The sequence below is a fragment of the Penaeus vannamei genome, chromosome 31, assembly GCF_042767895.1.
Source record: "Penaeus vannamei isolate JL-2024 chromosome 31, ASM4276789v1, whole genome shotgun sequence".
NCBI lineage: Eukaryota > Metazoa > Arthropoda > Malacostraca > Decapoda > Penaeidae > Penaeus > Penaeus vannamei.
Window position 1 is genome coordinate 28,869,263 of NC_091579.1, and position 20,000 is coordinate 28,889,262.

General features: G+C 37.6%; 1 protein-coding gene across 2 annotated transcripts; it reads right to left on the reverse strand.

Annotated features, from left to right (window-relative positions):
• Positions 1 to 1,693: 1,693 nt before the first annotated feature.
• ArgRS (arginine--tRNA ligase-like protein) lies at positions 1,694 to 19,855 on the reverse strand. 2 transcript variants are annotated; one of them, XM_070144052.1, is made up of 15 exons: positions 19,639 to 19,767; positions 17,838 to 17,990; positions 15,229 to 15,547; positions 12,729 to 12,932; positions 12,268 to 12,405; positions 11,932 to 12,044; positions 11,376 to 11,496; positions 10,950 to 11,153; positions 10,194 to 10,316; positions 9,260 to 9,424; positions 8,433 to 8,550; positions 2,882 to 3,047; positions 2,605 to 2,711; positions 2,243 to 2,409; positions 1,694 to 2,123 (listed from the first exon to the last, which is right to left on the reverse strand). In XM_070144052.1, exons 3-15 carry the CDS (start codon positions 15,307 to 15,309, stop codon positions 1,953 to 1,955), a joined length of 1,878 nt encoding a protein of 625 aa, XP_070000153.1. In that variant the 5' UTR covers positions 15,310 to 15,547; positions 17,838 to 17,990; positions 19,639 to 19,767; the 3' UTR covers positions 1,694 to 1,952. The 2 variants fall into 2 exon arrangements, with proteins under 2 accessions (XP_070000153.1, XP_027232232.1); XM_027376431.2 differs by lacking the exon at positions 15,229 to 15,547 and having other exon boundaries at positions 19,639 to 19,855.
• Between the last annotated feature and the right edge of the window lie 145 nt (positions 19,856 to 20,000).

Here is a 20,000-nt window from a genome sequence, read left to right on the forward strand (position 1 = left end):
AGATGTGCTACACATCAAAGGTCATACAGCACGATGGAAAGGCGTAGTAGTGAAAAAGGGTAAAGAAGGGGGTAAGTTGATGATTGAATGTGCTACACATCAAGTCGTATAGCAGTTCAGAATAGTATGGCATTGAAAAAGGGTAAAGAGGGGTGAGGGTAGATGGTGAATAAATGGTCTAAAGGGGGTTTACGGGCAGATCAGTTTCAGGAGAAATGTCAAGGAGGAGAAAATCCAGGGAAGGGGCTTGTTGCAACAAAGAGTAATGCGTATCCAGGGGAAGCTGAAAGGATAAAGGGGAAGGAAGGGGGATAGTGCCGATGAAGTAGAGGGGAACGGGATGTATTGGGAGGGAGTGAGCGAAAGGGGTGTAGGGGGAACATGAATAAGAGGAAGGATGGCAGTTACGTGAATGTGGAGGGATTAGGATCAGAGGGGTTGGAAGATGGATGATGTGTAGGCAGATTATTCTGGGCCATGATTTGATGGTTCTGAATGTCTTCGAGAGTTTCTGAAGTGAATGTGGTTGGGGAGATCTGAGAAAAACAGGTTTTCTTATGAGGAGGAGAATAAGAGATTTTGAGGGAGATAAAGAGGTAGGTGGAGGAGTGGGTGAGGTAAAAGATCGGGTGGAACATTTAGCGTCTACTGGGGTAAAGCTAAGAAGGAGAGGGGTAGGTGTCGGAGCAATAGTAGAGATTGGGGTGTCTGGATTTAGAACTGCAAAAGACTAATTGGGAGAGGAAGGGAGGTACAAGGGGAAACGTAAGATGGAGTAGATACAGATAAAGGGGAAAGAAATGGTCTATCCCTCACGGTCCCCTGCGGGGTAAGGGCTAGACAACTATGCAGGGGCATACCGTGCCCATGGCCCTAGGTCGCTCATGACTGACACAAAGCCAGCCTTTCATCCTTTCAACAGGGTTCTCACATCTTAGGAAGTAGATAGTAGGGGTTGGAGAAGAAACAGATACGGTAAGGAGAAGAAAAGACCATGTAAAATTAGTTGAGTCGAGGACTGAGGCCCAGGATGGGGGTGATCCCTTGACATTGGGTCTCAGTCTCCATCTCTTAGGCCCCACCCCCAACCCCTAAGGCAACAACAGGCAAGAGATTGGGGCATTAATTTTATGAAGAGCTCTAATTTCTTTTCTATGCATTTTCTGCATTATGCACTAAGTCTGACCACACACCTAAAAAAGTAGAAACCAATATTTCTTTATTTGCTGTTGTTTATATATCTAACATTGATTTCCACTTCTTACATGTAGCCCAGGAGGTTGATTTATGACATGTTAATTACATTTAGGAGAAGGCTGTTGCAAAATTAGATGAGGCGTGATGGCTAAGGTCCAAGGTTGGGATGATCCCCAACATTGGGCCACAGTCTCCATCTCCTAAGCCCCCGACAATGAGTAAGGGATGGGGGGGGGGGGGGGGGTAGCTAGTAGTCTGCCCATCTTAGACGTCAATCATTGGACATGAACGCCAATCATTTAATGTTGTCTGTATATTTTTACCGATTATATGCTGCGATGTTGCACATTCTCCTTTCCTTTACTCCACTTGTTTTTTTTTTATGAATCAATAATAGACATAAGTGTTGCTGGATAAAAACATGGGAGTCAGTATGACATTCAATATAGAAAAATTAGGTTTTTCAACAGTATCAAAAGGAATCAAGGATAAAAGGTTTTGTTTTTAGATCTTTAATCAAGCATCATCTCGTACAAAACCCATAAACATTTAATCAATAGCTGTAGTAACAACCACAATAATTAAAGTAACTGTTTTTCCAATCAATCCCAAGATAAATTAGTTGTAACAAATATATAATGATAACAACTTTTGTTATGATGTAAAAGTAAATTTGGTTGTATCTTTGAAAGATTCCTGGCAAAGTTTGGATTTAGATCTTCTGCACAATAGCAGTGAGATGTAGTGAAATGAACCTACATTTTCCCTACTGTTGTGATTCCTAAAATGGAAAAGCATTTTTCCATGATCTGTGCTGTTGCTTCACAAAGCAAAATGCGATTCATATTGATCTTGACAATATTTCCACTTTGGTCCTTTTCCACACAATAGCAGTTATCATAGAATTCTGTAAATACTGTGGACACCTGTAGGGAAGCAACACCAATTATTAGACATTACATAAAAGGTTTTTAAATGTCATTATAAAACAACAGATAATTCAGATAATCAATTAAGAGAAATAAAGTAAGAAACATTAACTTACCTCATAAAGGAATTCACAGAGTGGATGCAAGTAGAGGTCCTGAGTAATCTGGACAAGCACATCAGGTAACTTCAGAATGGTTCTTGCCAACTTCCACTCCTTCTCATGTTCTAAGGCTATCGCGCCCTTCTTGGCTTCAGCTTCAATTTCCTCTGGTTTCACTCCAGCTATGTAATACAAATTTAATTTAGCAATGGACCCGAAACTACCAGACTAAGACCTGTTCTACTGTCAACAGGAAATACCAAATCTAAAAGCAAACAAGCAAGCATGAAGTATTCCCTCAAAATACTCAAATCAAAAACAAAACGGCCCAAAAGCAATGTATAATACACGCTTTATACCAAGGAAACAGTGAATACCTGTACGAATGATGGAACGTATCCTGGTGAGAGCATAGAGAAGATACGCAGCAGTGTTCCCCCTAAAGTCTAACATACGGTCAAAAGAGAAAATGTAGTCTCGAGATCTGGGGAAAAAAAGTAGAGCAAATTTTTAAAATTACAAATCAATGACACACTACACCTTGCACTCATCTTGGTAAATTAAGTATGAAATTTCAATCAGGTACAGCTAAAGGCCCACAACAATGACAGCTTGTAATCACGTGAAAAACATTTGTTAGCACGGTTGACTTACCTGTCATGGCACAAGTCAGCATATTTAATGCAACCATAAGCAACAGCATCCCGAGCCTTTTCAAACTCTTCTGGAGAAAGAACTGTATGTCGATCCTTCTCTTTCAGCTTCTCTTCAGACCTCTGAAGACCCTCATTAAGCAAATCAATCAATCGCACTGTATCACCTACAAATTTGCAAAAGAAATTGTAAATATGAAGTTTTGAAGCTGGAGTCTATACTCAACTTAAATAGCCTATATGTATGGTTAAGCTTACGATGTAATGGGGAGAAAGAATAAAAGAATAAGAACCAGAGAGAGAGAGAGAAAGAGAGAGAGAAGGAACAGGAGAATCAGAGAAACAGAGACACCAAGAGAATCAAAAAGAGTAGGGAAGAGGAAGGGAGAGGCGAGAGAGGGAGAGGGGAAGAAGGAGAGAGAAAGGGGGAGGGAGAGAGGGAGAGGGAGGGGGAGAGCAAGAGAGAGAGAGAGAGGAGAGAGAGAGAGAGAAGGAGAAAGAGAGAGAGAAGGAGAAAGAGAGAGAGAAGGAGAGAGAGAGAGAGAGAATGAGAGAGAGAGAGAATGAGAGAGAGATAGAGAATGAGAGAGAGAGAGAGAGAATGAGAGAGAGAGAGAGAGAATGAGAGAGAGAGAGAGAATGAGAGAGAGAGAGAGAATGAGAGAGAGAGAGAGAATGAGAGAGAGAGAGAATGAGAGAGAGAGAGAATGAGAGAGAGAGAGAGAATGAGAGAGAGAGAGAATGAGAGAGAGAGAGAGAGATAGAGAGAGAGAGAGAATGAGAGAGAGAGAGAATGAGAGAGAGAGAGAGAATGAGAGAGAGAGAGAGAGAATGAAAAAAAATGAGAGAGACAGAGAATGAGAGAGAGAGAGAATGAGAGAGAGAGAGAGAGAATGAGAGAGAGAGAGAGAATGAGAGAGAGAGAGAATGAGAGAGAGAGAGAATGAGAGAGAGAGAGAGAATGAGAGAGAGAGAGAGAGAATGAGAGAGAGAGAGAGAGAGAGAGAGAGAGAGAGAGAGAGAGAGAGAGAGAGAGAGAGAGAGAGAGAGAGAGAGAGAGAGAGAAGAGGAGAGAGAGAGAGAGAATAAGAGAGAGAGAGAGAATGAGAGAGAGAGAGAGAATGAGAGAGAGAGAGAGAGAGAGAGAATGAGAGAGAGAGAGAGAGAATGAGAGAGAGAGAGAGATGATGAGAGAGAGAGAGAGAATGAGAGAGAGAGAGAGAATGAGAGAGAGAATGAGAGAGAGAAGAGAGAGAATGAGAGAGAGGTAATGATAGAATGAGAGAGGTAATGAGAGAATGAGAGAGAGGTAATGAGAGAATGAGAGAGATAATGCGAGAATGAGAGAGAGATAATGCGAGAATGAGAGAGATAATGAGAGAATGAGAAAGAGGTAATGAGAGAATGAGAGAGAGATAATGAGAGAATGAGAGAGAGATAATGAGAGAATGAGAGAGAGATAATGAGAGAATGAGAGAGAGAATGAGAGAGAGAGAGAGAGAGAGAGAGAGAGAGAGAGAGAGAGAGAGAGAGAAGGGGGGGAGGGAGTCTGAGGAACAAGGGTTGCCTTTCCGCGTCTCCACTGCTAGGGACCCGCGACCAGCGCTCCAAGCCACGCAGAGTTGACCCAGCACACTTGACCGGGGCCCACGGCCCTGACCACACCTCTCCTTGGGGGCGCTCCCCCACGCGCGCCCCGCTCGGCGCCCCTCTTGGGCTTCCTTGCCCACAAGAACCCGCGCCACGCTACCTACCAGCCACTTCTATCAATAAACAGCTGACCCAGAATTGTGTCTCCATAACCCACCAAATCAGGGCAACACAAAACCCCTGACAACTGGTGGCAAGCGGCGGATGACACGAACAACAAGCCTCCGAAAAACTGTAAGTACACCATTGGCAATTTCCTTTTCTTTTCCCTTTCTTCGCCTATGTGTGCATGCCGTTTTTTCACAAAGTGCAGTGATTTTTTTTTCAAATATCTGAACAAGTGTCCGTGCAGTGCATTTTCTTTCCGTCTTTCTGTTATCTACCATGTCATGGTAGATCATCGTTTTTTTAAGGGAATCCATCCCCATTTTTATCACTTGCGAGAGTGCATTTTCTTTCTTTGGCGTGTTTTTTCTAACTCTCATGCTAGCCTAGTTAGCATAAATCGTTAGTAATGCTTAAATCTTTTATTTATGTGGGAGAAATAGATCGTGCATTTTCTCTAAATTATCTATTTCTACGGATATTCTAGGCCACGTGGCTAGAATTATAAGTATTGCCATATTCTTGACATTATTTTTTTCTTTATTCTCATTATCTCTCACTGCGTTAACCGACGCCATAACGACGTTCAATTCTCCTATTATAACTGTGTATTTATTAGGCTCGGTTTAACAATGCATCTGGGGGATAGCCTTGATTATTTAAATAATTTAGTTCAATTATGCACAAACTTTTTCTCTTTCCCGACGCTTCCCACCTATACCCGTTCCTTACACTCCCGCTATTACTATCACTACCATCCTAAACCCCCTCCCTCTCTCTTAACCCCCACCCGTTAATCCCCCCTTCCTCTCTACCTATTTTCAATATTTCTAGTCCGCTAGTGTTAAATTATTTTTTGCAGTGATAACGTTTATATTTTTTTCTTTTCGTATCTATATTTATACAAAAATAGTATGCCTTGCTCATTTGTATGTTTATATGAATAACTTTAGTATTTTTTATGCATAAAGTGTTATATTCGTTTTATAGTGCGAATGACCTCACATGGTTGTTCAGGTGAAATCAAGTCAGGTCCTATGACATTGTGCTTTTATCATTATCCCGTTATCAACGTATTTACGACAGAGTGATGAATTTACTTCCGGTTTGCATGAATATATCGGGAACTATAATAATACTAGCATAATTCAACGAATTGTTTTTACGTTATTATTATAGTATATTTGTGCATATTCCGAAGTATATTTCGATAATTATTCGCCTTCTTTATAGATATATTTTTTCTTTAATTATTCATGTTCATGTATTGGTAATTTGATGATTTAATTTCTAGATTATCGTGTACTTGTTTTTTCACAATATTTAATTTTACATATACTAGCTCTTGCTATTTTAACGTATATTTGGTTAATGACCTCACTTGACCTTACTCAGGTAAAATACCCCTCCCCACCATCTGACTTCGCCCAACTTAAATTACATTCAAGCTATTTGTATTTATATCTTATTAAGCTATCTCCGTGTTAGAGATTGATTATATTATACAGCTACTACGATTTCATATTGTTCCTGATTTTCGTTTATCTTAATCACGAACCTCACCTCATCATTATTACATGGTCCTTGGTGACGACCCACAGCTGGGTATGGACATGTAATTAGGTTAAGATAATTAATGTTAAGTTGTTCTGTACGTGCAAAGATGCACACATCGCAAGAGGCGATCTACGCGCCGCGCCGCGCATTCTTATCGCTATACGTGAGATTTTCGCTGGTATACCCCAAGATGGGCACCCAATTGCGGTCTGCGTATGAGCTGGATGATGTGTCCCTTCAACGGTTGGGCCATCACGTTTAAGTATCATTTACAACCACGAGGGTTATCTTTCGGGTCAGTTGTCTCAGGGAAGCTGACCCAAACCAGTCACCGTTTCATTCATTTTACTTACTAATGAAAGTACCATTTTTATGATTTCACATAGTAGTTGATTAATATTGCAATTAACGTAAGTTCATTGTTATTAGTGTGAATGTTTTTTTTTTTTTCGTGCAGTCAGATCGGTGACTATTTTCATTAAGCGCAATCCACATTGCCACCCCAGCCTACATACCTAACCCCAACCCCCATCCTCACCCATACCTCTTTTACACCCCACCCCACCCCATCCTTCCCTCAGCCTCCCGCCCACCCACTCCTCCTCCCCTTCGCTTATTTCTTCCAACTTCCACGCCAACCTATTCCTTTCTTACCCACTCTCGCCCTTACTTTAACACATTACTAATGACTCTAAAAACTAAAATACATCTATCAACATTCTATTTTCTTCTCGTATGCTATACTCTGACTACTCATTTCATAACTCCCCATTAAATCAATCAACTCGTCTACGCACTCACGCAGCCACATGCGCACATCGTCCCGCAGAAACCCGTTAATTGCACAAGAATTACATGCGTACTGTCTCCGGATGATAACCGACTTGCGCCAACCGTGTATTCTTATCTTGCATTACGTTTTTCCGTGCAAATGTTGTCTTGAGGAAGTATATATTGATGTAATGAGTCGCTCCCGAAGTATGAGGACTGCATTACCTGTTTTCATTATTGCTTGGCCTCAAATTGTTGTTGGTGACGTGTGATAGACTAGACAACTTCGTTGAATTGATACATTTACTATTAGTCAGACGTATACCGTATGCACTATTGCACTGCACACTTCTGAACTCTGCATTGTTGCATTTTTTTTCTTTTTTCCAAGGAAGTTCGTCGTTCAAGACAAGTCCTTGCGGACTGCGACACCTTTTGCTTCCTTTGTAGTTTTGCACAATGCTAATCTCTTGTAGATTTTCATTTCCTGCTATCTGAGACAATTGCAACTCAAGCAAGTCTTCGCGGACTATTGTAATTGTCTCCCTAAGCATGTTCCTCTGTCTATCTTTGGACAGTGCATTATTGAAAAATAAATAAAAATTGAAAATTCATGAAAATATTTGTAATAACAATCTTTGCAACCTAATATATCTTGATTATATTATCTTGATTACGGCCCCTGCTATAACACAACCCCCCCCCCCTGTTTGCCCTCCTGTCTCTCGCCCTGTCTCTGCCTCTGGTGTGCTTTTTTCAGAGCCAGATTCATCCCGTCGGGGGCGACGGTTAGTAGCGTATGCCGAGCGATCTGAGGAACAAGGGTTGCCTTTCCGCGTCTCCACTGCTAGGGACCCGCGACCAGCGCTCCAAGCCACGCAGAGTTGACCCAGCACACTTGACCGGGGCCCACGGCCCTGACCACACCTCTCCTTGGGGGCGCTCCCCCACGCGCGCCCCGCTCGGCGCCCCTCTTGGGCTTCCTTGCCCACCATAACCCGCGCCACGCTACCTTCCAGCCCCCTCCTATCAATAAACAGCTGAACCAGAGTAGTGTCTCCATAACCCACCAAATCAGGGCAACACAAAACCCCTGACAGGGAGAGAAAGGGGAAAAGGGAGAGAGAGAGGGAAAGAGAGAGAGAAAGGAAGAGAGGCAGGGAAAGGGGGAGAGAGAGAGACAGGTGAAGAGGGAGAGAAAGGAAGAGAGAGAGAGAGAGAAAAAAAGGGAGAAAAGAGAAAAAAGAAAGAGAGAGAGAGTGAGAGTGAGAGAGAGAGAGAGAGAGAGAGAGAGAGAGAGAGAGAGAGAGAGAGAGAGAGAGAGAGAGAGAGAGAGAGAGAGAGACAGAGACAGAGACAGAGACAGAGACAGAGACAGAGACAGACAGACAGACAGAGACATATGACAAGTTAAAAAAGAAACTCATTTTGATATATGCAACAACTTTTCTATATTGCAATAATATTACCTGATCTTGTCTTAAATTTCTTCTTGTCCTCTCCTAAAACCACACCAAATGTGACATGATCCACACGTGTTTTGACATCATTATAAAAGCCAGCTTTCTTTGCACAGGCCAAAAAGCTCTGCAAGGATAAAAAAATCTTGTTAAATGTATAATAAAAAGATATATCCTAAAAGTTACACGAGATATTTGTAGAGGCGAGAGAATCTGTCTATAATAATTCAAAACACATATTAATTTTTCTTATTCCCTTACAGATAAGTACATTAAAATAATAATAATATAAATAAATGCCTACTAATCTTAGCTGATACAAAATATAAATATATAATCTTACTGGATTTTTTTTTTATAACCTCATTGGCAAATGCCCCATATATTTGGACATGTAATTTCACTGTAGTCTAACCACATGACAAACCTGCCTCTCCTTCTTCCCCTACCACCTTAACTCTACCATATCTAATGGTTACCTTGTATTATCTTAGTCAGTCTCATTCATGCTGAGTGTTATCAATTCTTACCATGATGCAAGACAGAGGGAGTGAGATAAAACTATCAACATGCATCGAAAAGAAACACACTACGTTTGTACTTTTTTACTTTAATATATTTATCTACCTATTTGCACATAACTGAGCTTTCGTTACATTGTGGATATGGTTATGAGAGCTTCATGATCACAAAAGAACATGAGTCTTTACAGAAAATTAATGATTACATGAAAGATTAAATCATTATTTCTAATTATTCAAGTACATCCAGTAATATCAAACTAGTGTCACTTACCATAATCATCACTGAACATTTTTAATTTAAAATAGTCTTACCTTGAAATGTTGTGACTGTCCTGCATCTGTAACATATACAATCCAATCAGCCTTCTCTTCGTCTATCCTGTGCTTAAGGCATGCCATGTCTGATGTATCATAGGTAAAACCACCATCTGACTTCACAACAGTCAATGGGACATCTGTTCCTTCTCCAAACATAACCTGAAAAGAGTTGGATTTATATCAATTAATAATGATAATAATAATGATGATGGTGGTGGTAATAATAATAGTAATATTAAATAATAATAATAATTAAAAAAAATATACTACTACTACTAATAATAATAATAATAATAACAATAATAATAACAATAATAATAGTAATAACAACAATATCAATAATAAAAGCTACAGCAATAACCGCGAATACCCACTAATTTTGCATTTTACTTGATAATAAATTTTCAAACAAACACATGGCATTAAGTTTTCTCAACACACTGTTGGCACATTCACTTTCATAAATTGGCAGGAATATACCATTAGCATCTTTCATGTAAGCAATACAGCAGAACCCAAGCCTTTTCCAAATCATATTTACTTTACTCAAACTTTTACCATTTTTGGAATTTTAAAATGAAAATTTCTCCTCAGCTTTCTGTTCATAAATATGTCACTAAGTATTGATCTATATATATATATATATATATATATATATATATATATATATATATATATATATATATATATATATAGTATATATATATACATATATATATATAGTATATATCTGTATATAGTATATATGATCAAAATAAAATATATATATTTCTCTCCCAATCACTCACTCACTCTTTGTCAAACTGTCTGTCTGTCTGTCTGTCAAAATAATCAAATACATAAAACAAAATCTTCATTATACTCAACAGGAACCCAGTACAAAACACCTATATCTTAAAAATCAATTCTAATGATAAACATCACAAACCTTACGACCATCGTCTTCTTCCAGTAATCCAGCATCATTTAGCTCTTTAACAAGCTTAACCATTCGTTCCTGATAAAAGGATTCACCCCTATCTATGATACGAATCTGGAGACGTTCATAAACCTGAGGACAGGAGAAAAAAGATAAGCATTATAAACTAAATATCTTGATTATTCAACAGAAATAAAAACTTTGAAAAGATAATCAGAAAAGGGAAGAAAAAAAAGGCACTTGGCAATTTGTTTTTCTAGATCATTATAATAACAAGAGCCTAACAAAAACCTCCTTTGGCTATTTATTAGAAAACAACAGAAAGTAAAATAAGAAACAAAGAAAAGAAAAAAAAGGATAAAGAGCAAGAGGAGACCAATGAAAGACAAGCACAGGGAGGAAGAGGAGGAGGAGAAAGAGGAGAAAGAGAAAGAGAAGGAGGAGGAGGAGGAGGAGGAGAAAGAGGAGGAGGAGGAGAAAGAGGAGGAAGATGAGAAAGAGGAGGAGGAGGAGGAGGAGGAGGAGGAGGAGGAGGAGGAGGAGGAGGAGGAGGAGGAGGAGGAGGAGGAATGGAAATGGAAGATGGAGGCGGAAAAACAGGAGGATGAGCAGGAAGTTTAGAATGAGGAGGAGGAGAAGAGGGAAAATGAGAAAGAGGTTGAAGATGATCAAGAGGAAAAGGAATGGAGGAGAAAGATGTATGAAGTACAAGAACTTGAGTAACAACAAGCAGATAATCAAAAACATTAAAAAACAAGAAAATACCTTCATAAACTCCTTTCTTGAAATTTCACAGATTTCTTCCCAACCCTTCTTGTGTAAAGGTTCGTAGGCTTGCAATTTTACAACTGCTTCATAAGCCCGCTTCTTAAATTCTTCATCTTCATCAAATCTCTTTTTAGATTCCTTGTAAAACTTCTGGAGATCCGCAATTGGTGGAGGTTCTGTTGCAAAGTTTGGGAAAGTATCCTGCAAATATAAGAAAGGAGTTGGTTCACTGAAAGCTATTGTGGACAAAATGACCATTACCAGTATTCCAAGCTTTGGAACAAACAGATACTGCAATACTGAAATGTAATAATGCATATACTGTACTATACCAGTAATAAATATCAACAATACAAATCATATCAACAATCCATCATTTGCCAAATAAGACTTTCATAAAATCCACAAATTACTAAGTTTTACCTGCAAGTGGGCAATGAGCATGCCAAACTGTGTTCCCCAATCACCTAAATGATTGAGTCTCAAAACTTTGTGCCCAAGGAACTCCAGTAAGCGAGCAATACTATCACCAATAATGGTCGATCTAAAAAAAAAGGTAAAAAAAAAAAAAAAAATGCAAAAGATATTTATAGTATGCATTCATCAGTGCTGAACTCCTTTCTATCTTAAATAACTCAAAATAAAAGGTATTATTTGCAGATGAATACAGATACAATCATTTGCATAGGCTAATAAATATCCATCTATTGTATATATAAAATTTCATTTATTCTAAAATCAGGTCTATGGAATATCCTACATGAACAATTATGTACTCACATCATACAACATGACTTTGACCCAAGTAAAACACAAGATATAAGTGAATTCATCCTATGCCTAAAATCCTTTGAACTCATGACCTTTACACTTAAAATAACTGTACAAGTTTTCAGTATTAATTAGACATCTGATGGAAGATCATTGAAGCTGTATTCTTTTATGAAGACCATACGATATACAAATGTGAAGTGCTTACCTCAGATGGCCGACATGCATCTCCTTTGCAATGTTGGGAGATGAAAAATCAACCACTACTTGTACTGGTGTTGCAGGAGGTGGCGTTACACCAGTCAGTATTAAATTTGTAACCTGCAAAGACATCAATGTGAATAGACAATAACAACCATAACAAAAATAGTAGTAATGCAATATACCTACGATTATATTGTGGTAAGGTGAAAACTGGCATTAGAAGAAGTGTTTGAATTACTAAAATAACTTTAAATTATTCAATAAATAGGACAATTATAAAACCAAGAAATGAAAATATGAAGTATTTCATGCTCTTGCTGTTTCATCTCTATATGATTACCTGTTGCCTGATGAAATCCTTGCTGAGGACGATGTTGATAAATCCAGGTCCAGATAATTCAAGATTCGAAATGAGGGGATTTGGCGCAACATTTTTCAGAACCTGCTGTCCTACTTCTCTTGGGTTTTTCTTAAGACTCTGTTGATAAAATCCTGAATTATTAATGAATAGTATAGTTTACTACACCAACAGCAAAACTTTTTGGCTTAATATATTAATCCAGAAACCTGTAACAAAATATTCATCAACTGCAATGGATCATATCATTATCATCAAGGGGCTAACACTGATGGGGGCACATAGCAATATCCACCCTGCACTTCTATCCATTCCTAGCTTTCTTTTCTCAAAGATCAATAGCTTCAATCTAACATAGGTATAATACTATTTAATAACAAACAAGCAAAATGTTATAAAACCATAAACGCTACACAAAAGAAATAAAAAATAATAAAACATACCTTTGCAAGAGACATAGCAGCATTACACTGATAATCTGCATGCTTAGAAAGCTGAATCTGAATCATAGGGCTGACAGCTTCAGGATAAGCAGAGAGCACTGCTTTAGTGAAGATTTTCTCTAGCTGACCCATAATATTACACATGTGGCTGCCAAAGTCATCTGTGTTGCTGCTGCCTGCATCCCCTCCTGCAGCCTCTATGCTCTGTTGCCAGCAGAAAAAAAGGTTTCAGACGAAATAATTAAATATATAGATATATATATAGCTTTACAACAAGGACAGCAATCCTGGCTAACACTTCATCTTCAAACATTTTCTCTACCACAAGTGCATAGAAACAATGTCAACATAAAATTTAAACAAACGTGACTTTGATTTCACTCCTTTTAAAACTCATACTTTGTGAACAAGTGAGGTAATGATGTGGCAGTGATGAGGAATATTGGCCGGCTATGGGAATTTCTTGGTTTGTTTGCTTCACTTATTGTGACATTATCAGGCATCTGCCTAATTTGGTACTTATTTAAGTCATTCATTTTTAATGATGTATTAATGAAATACAACATTTTACACTGCACACTTGCATAAATGAGAAAAAGAGAATGCCTCTAACATACTCGATCTCAATGTAAGTGATATACTATCACCATCTAGATACAGCATACCAAATGACAAATATAGACCTTTGGAGAAAAAAAATTCTTATGCAGAAGACAATAAGACTGCAAAGAAAAAGCAAGGAATCTTGTCACAGCACATAAATGTTCATGTGAGTTGGGTTTACAAACCACACATCCAGGACAGCCACCCCTTAAGTAAGCCTTCTGGGTAATATGATTTACCGAAGTAACCCTCTCACTTTAATGTTGAGTGTCCAAATGATGAATGTTAATGTTTATGAAAAAAAGCCTACTCCATAATCATATTAACTGAGAATTCCATTAGTGGTAAATTCAGCACTGCCACTACCAATCATTCCCCCATTTTCTTAACTAATGGTTGTCCCATTAATTCTTGTTTATAATACAAAGCAGGAATATATAACCCCAATGACATAGAGCTTATGCTAAAATAATAAGTTTTGGCAATAAGAAATATACCCCACCACAAAAAATAAAATAAAATAAAATAAAATAAATAAATTATACACAAATGAATAAACAAACAACAAAAGTCTGGAAATAAAAAAATCAAATATATTACATCAGCAAGAGTGGAAAAAATTTCTTTCCTAAAAAGCAAAATACAAATTCAGGGAAAAGTAATATCTGTACATACAGTAGTAGCAAGATTAAACATTTCAATACAAATCTAACAGCTGGAAACCACTGCATTGACAAACACGAAGCACCCCTCAACTCAGCAATAATCTTGGCTTTATTTTTTTCTCAACAGCAGACTTATTTCACGAGTGAAGACCGTAACTAATTTCTCAGGCGGATATATCACAATATCAAATCATGAATCTTTCACAAGATAAAAATACAGTAGCTACATACAGTGAAAAACATCCCATATAGCTCAAATAATTCTAAAGTAAAATCAACATTTCTGCACAATTTGCATAACCTAATGTTTACTACTGCATGCCAGCAATTTTCCAAAACATGGTTTGCATCATCATAAGTTTTCACACACATCCTTATAAAGCTAATGCCAGCTGAGCTAAATTAACCCAAAGCTGTTAACTTTAGTTTGTTTTGTTAAATGTCTCTATGCATAGTTGGCTTCACAAGTGCTCAGCCACCAAGGAGTCATTTAGAACTCGTGACAAGTGATTTCACCTTTCCTTGATATTCCCCCCCCCCTTCTTTTAACTAATACTATCAATGTTGATGTTATCATTATAGACATTATAACTAGTATAGTGTTACTAACTTTATAAATAGTAATTAAAGATAAAAAGAGAATATTTCCAAAAGAATAAGGAAGAGGTTATCCAAGTGAGATGGGTAGTAAAAGAGTAATTGACTTCTTAGTGACTAAGTCCTTGTGGAGTCATCCATTTGTAAAGACAATTAATAAACTAAACTCACAGTGGGAATGGCATGTACGTACATGCAATCCCCAGCAGCTGTGTTAAGCCATGCTTAACCTAGCGCTATAAAACTCTAGAGATCTCTTTTTAAAATTCCCTGTGACCAGACTACTTGAAACAAGAACATCTTACTGATAAGCTATATCAAATGTGTGTATGGAGTTAGACATTTGTAAACAAAGTATTTCAAAGTGAATTAAAGTCCTAATCTGGAAACTTAACCTGTGTAGAAAACTCTGATTTCAATCCCCTCTAGTAAATGAGGCTTATATAGTACAAATCAATATCTAATAATAATACCATACATCTCTACCCGCATTAACATACTATTCCTACAGGTGCACATGCTTTGAAAAACATATTAATAAGATCTAGCCTGATTACCATTACTTGAAACTAAAGTATCCCTCAGTAAACTAACATTAATACAGGGGCAATAAAGAACACATAACCATTTCCTACCCCTTGTCCACAAAACAAAGAAGACGGTGATTGCTCCCTCAAGTGCTGAGTACATAATTTCTTGCAAGTCACATCTCCCATTATGTCCAGTGGTAAATTACTGTATGATTCTCAATTTCGTGTTTTCTCTATTAAAAATGTATTTTGTAATACACTATCCTTGATATGATTTCCACTATATTCCACTTTTACACTGATTATATTCTGATTAACATCATATCAAAAATGAAGTCATTTCACTTAGTGTCCATCTTATATATGTAAAGTTTGTCCACAGTTAATTCATAATGACTTGGAGGTTAGCTGTGGCATCACAAGTCTGGAATAGAATGAAAAGGGATTTACTACTACAAAAACTATCTATCTATATTTTACTAACTAATTACATCATTTATGAACATTATGACTCAAAATATACCTAATCTGAAAAGTTTGATTTTAAACATCCACAACAGAAAGCCAGTAATAAAAAAGCCTAACTAAAATATAAAACAAGCTTTACTGTCTGTTCAGTCTCACTTGTGGATAAACCTGCCCTCTTTCAACTGACTGGCTGGTCCAATGTATGGGATCTATGTGTTCATTACAATAATGCTGGTTGTGTCCCTGTTTCTCCCTCTTCCTAACCTCCTCCACTCCTATCTCTCTCTCCTTTCCCCACTTCTTTGGTAACACCAAAGGGTAACAAAAACTCCAGAGAGCAAAACAAAACCTTAAAAGTTCTACAATCTCTCCTCTACGAAGGTACTGCATTAGCTTGTAGGTGGGAAATTATGAGTTTAAATTCTCAACAGCTGCACAGTTGCATCTATCTATTTCACCTGACAGTCAAGTACCAGTCATAATGTTACTATGAAAAAATAGCGTAAAACTATATCAATGGATGGTTTATTGATGATACCTCACCCTTTATTGATGGGCACGCCTATAACTGTCATGTGATGGTGTCTGACATGTATACACGTCATGACTCACTTTAGTGAGTGAGTGGGTGGCCTGGCTGTACAACAGCACAAACACAGCCAGGAAGAACTGACTTGCATAATAATAACATCACAGAAAATTCTGGCCCTTCATGGTAGAGTTAAATGTGACTGTTCAAATAGTGATGATCTACTTACTACTACATAATATTGGAGAACAATTGGTTCTACTTACTGGTGAGTGGATATATCAATTTGTAATGATTTTGTTTTATATCTGAGAACTCTCACCGGATATTAACCCCTTCAATGCGAATGATGTGACCACTGTCATGAAAAAATTTGGCTTGAGGGGTGGGTGATGTGAACATGTCGTCATGGAAAAAAATGGCTGTAGGCCAGGTGATACAAACTTGCTATCATGAGGATGATCAGACTTATTTGGTGTTTACGCAGGCACTTTAGCATTATTCCCATTAATAAATGAGCATGAAATATAGTGTCCATGGGCCATGACTAGAATAGTGCTGGCAGCATCCTATTCCTGGCCACTGTGACCGGCAGTGAAGGTTGTATTACAGATAACTGAATATTACGTTAAAATATTTTAAAATTACACAATTAAGAAAATGTTACTTATCTTCAATTTCATTCAATGATTTATGGACTAACTAGAGAGATAATATAGAGTCTGTGCAATGAAAACAATCCATTACCATCTGGATAAAGAAAATCAAAGGAGCTATAATAACAATAACAATAATAATAATAAGAAAAATAATAACAAATAATAACAATGAGTTACAATAATAATAATAATAATAACTACAACAACAATAATAACACCAAAAATAATAAAAAAACAACAATAACAAAAATAATCATGATAATATATATAAAATATTTTCCCATTTATGTTCTAAGAATTGGGTAGACTGGAGAAGTAAGGAAGGCCAAATAACTAACACCTTGGTGACTAAGCACTTGTGGAGTCATCAGTATGTGAAAAAAAGAGTAAAAAAGCAAACAGTACTGGACAGTGCATGGTAATCAGTGGGTTAAGGGCAATGGGATGCCAGGAATTTATATATCAGCTCTAACAATACTGAAGGAAATCACCTATCTTTGTAGGTTTAGAATCTCATCACAGTACATTACTGTAAGAGTTATAAATCATTTGCCTTTTTCAGATCTGTAATCAAAATAACCTATGCACATACTAAGATATATTTTGTTGTATGCTGTAAGCACATCTGGAGTCAAGCCATGCTCCTATTCTCTTTACTGCACTAAATTGGAAAGAAAATAATTATGATTAGTCATGAACCCATACAGATTAAGCTAATGCTGTCTTAAGAAGAATAAATTAGTAAGAAAAGAAAATGACATTAATAATAATCACAATCATAAGGCGATATCAAGTAATGCATTTTTCGTAGCTTCTACAATAAAGTACCACCCATCCAAACTTATCTACACTGAAATTAACATATTAACATATACATATATAATTTAGATCTAGGTATACATGCAAAAAAAAGCACAAGGTATTTTTCAGGACTTTGCTGTATGAAACTAACTATAAATAAATAAAAGAATATTAAAAAAAAAATAATAGAAAAAAAAACAAAAAAACATACAAGCATGCTCACAACTTTAGAAATTAAGTTTACAGACATTACATACCTTTTTCAAAATGTTGATGCGATACTTCAGCTTTTTGTTTTCATTGAGAAGGTTAAGAAATTCTTTGTCGTTAACATCCTCATTTTCAAGACAATCCAAGGAGCCTGTCACAAGAGCCTGCAGACGTTCAGTCAGTTTTTGCGTTTCTTTTTCCTGAAACCATTAACATGATAAGTAGATATTCTACTTTTCACTCTTATCTAAATCAATATTAATAATAAATGATTGACAAGGAAGATGAAGAAGAGCATGGCCAAAACCAAGAGTAATAACAATGGAATGAGAGTAAATTGAAAGTATGTAACATATGTGACTTAAAAGGAGTAGGCCATAGACAGACAGACAGACAGACAGAGAGTATTTGGTCAGCATTCATTAACACGAGTAAACTGATTAGATAGGTAAATTTGTCCTGCATGGCAGAGACCTCCGCTGTGCAAAACGGGAGGATGCGTGGCTGGCATTGTGCAAATGCGAAGACAAAGGTCATTGGCTGCCAGCCGTATACAAAAGGTTCTATTTGCCCTTCTATAGCTGCAAAGTCAGAGATTTCATTAACCCCTTGGACCCGGAAAAAACTCGGACAGCTGCCCGGGTGACGTGAACATGCCGTCTACGGGGCAAATGGACCATGTTCTGGGTGACGCAAACTGCCGTCAAGAGTGAAGGCCTGGGTGACGGAAAGGACTCGCCACGAGTGCACAAACCTCTTGGAGTGTGATTTGACTCGTTTGGCACTTAGAAGGAGCTTTAGCATTATTCCCATCAATAAACAAATGAGGAATGTAACGTGTGTAAATGTTCCTTTTTTTTTTTTCTTGCACTGAACTACTTACTACATAGAAAGACAATATGGAGTCTGTGCAAGGAAAATAAGTAATTACCATCTGGATAAAGCTAATCAAAAGACAGATATTGAGAAATGGTGATAAACCTAAAATTTTTTACACAAAATAACTTTTCAAGAGGAGGCACAGAGTCTTGTCTCCACTCATGGGTGTTCGTGCACGCCTGGCCTATGCGCCGCACGCCCGGGATGGTGGCGCCTTAATTGACCCATTGCCCGGGGTTTTCAGCTCTGTGATTTCCGTCATGCAACCAGGTACGAGGGGTTAAGTAATGACAATGACATGAATCACGACAAATATGACACATTTCAAATGCGATGATGATTGGACTTTATGAGAATACAGAGTGAAAGAGCTGGTGCGAAAAGCTTATATCAGAAGTTTGAGGAAGTTATCATATGCACTTGCACACTGATATCTTGATATTTTCCAGACGAACATTTTAAAGAATGAGAAGGTTTCTTTGAATCACTTGCTCTATCATTTGCATATATTATTCTTCGTCTAAAAGGCGGCTGGCAGGAATTTGACCTATACCAAAATCTGTTATACTGACATCAAAGTCTACAAATTTTGAGACGTAGACTTCCTAATCAGTTACCACCATAATAAGTCTAGTATTGAAAGCCACTGCAGGTGCCTTCAATTCTTTAATCGTTGAATCACATGAATTATAATATGCAAGTGCCGGTACCCACTTAGAAAAGGAACAATAAAACCCATAACAACAAAAAATTACAACTCCTTCAGTACCTTCTATTTGCCATGAATACAACTCAAACTATAAAAATAACAGACGTCCAACCACACAACGCAAACCTCTCATTCGGGTGACTATTTTTGCCAGTGAAAGAATTGAACATTTTATACCATAGGGTTGACGCAACATCCACCATGATATCAACTCAGCTGTTTTATAACCTAGCACACTACTACTATCTAATCCCACTTACAGCTTTTGCGCATCGGAGTATATAGTCACAAACGCGAGCGTCAGTCATTGTGGCCAGAAGTATTTAAAAATATGTTGAGACTCGTCGCCACGCCGCCGCTCCTTTGCTCTCGCCGCGGTGTTTGGGTCTGGACGGGGGTTATTTTCACTGAGTAATAGTGTGCATGAAGAGTGTTGTTTCTGTCATATGGTTATCAAGGCTCTTGGAAAAAATAAAATAAGATGTTATCTATTATACCCGAGTTGAGAAGTTTGTCCGTTTATAACTGTTGAGAATTTTTGTCCCGTTATTTGAGTTGAGAATTTGTGTGCGTTATTTTCACGGTGTAGAAGAATTATTAAAATGTCATGAAATCATAAAAT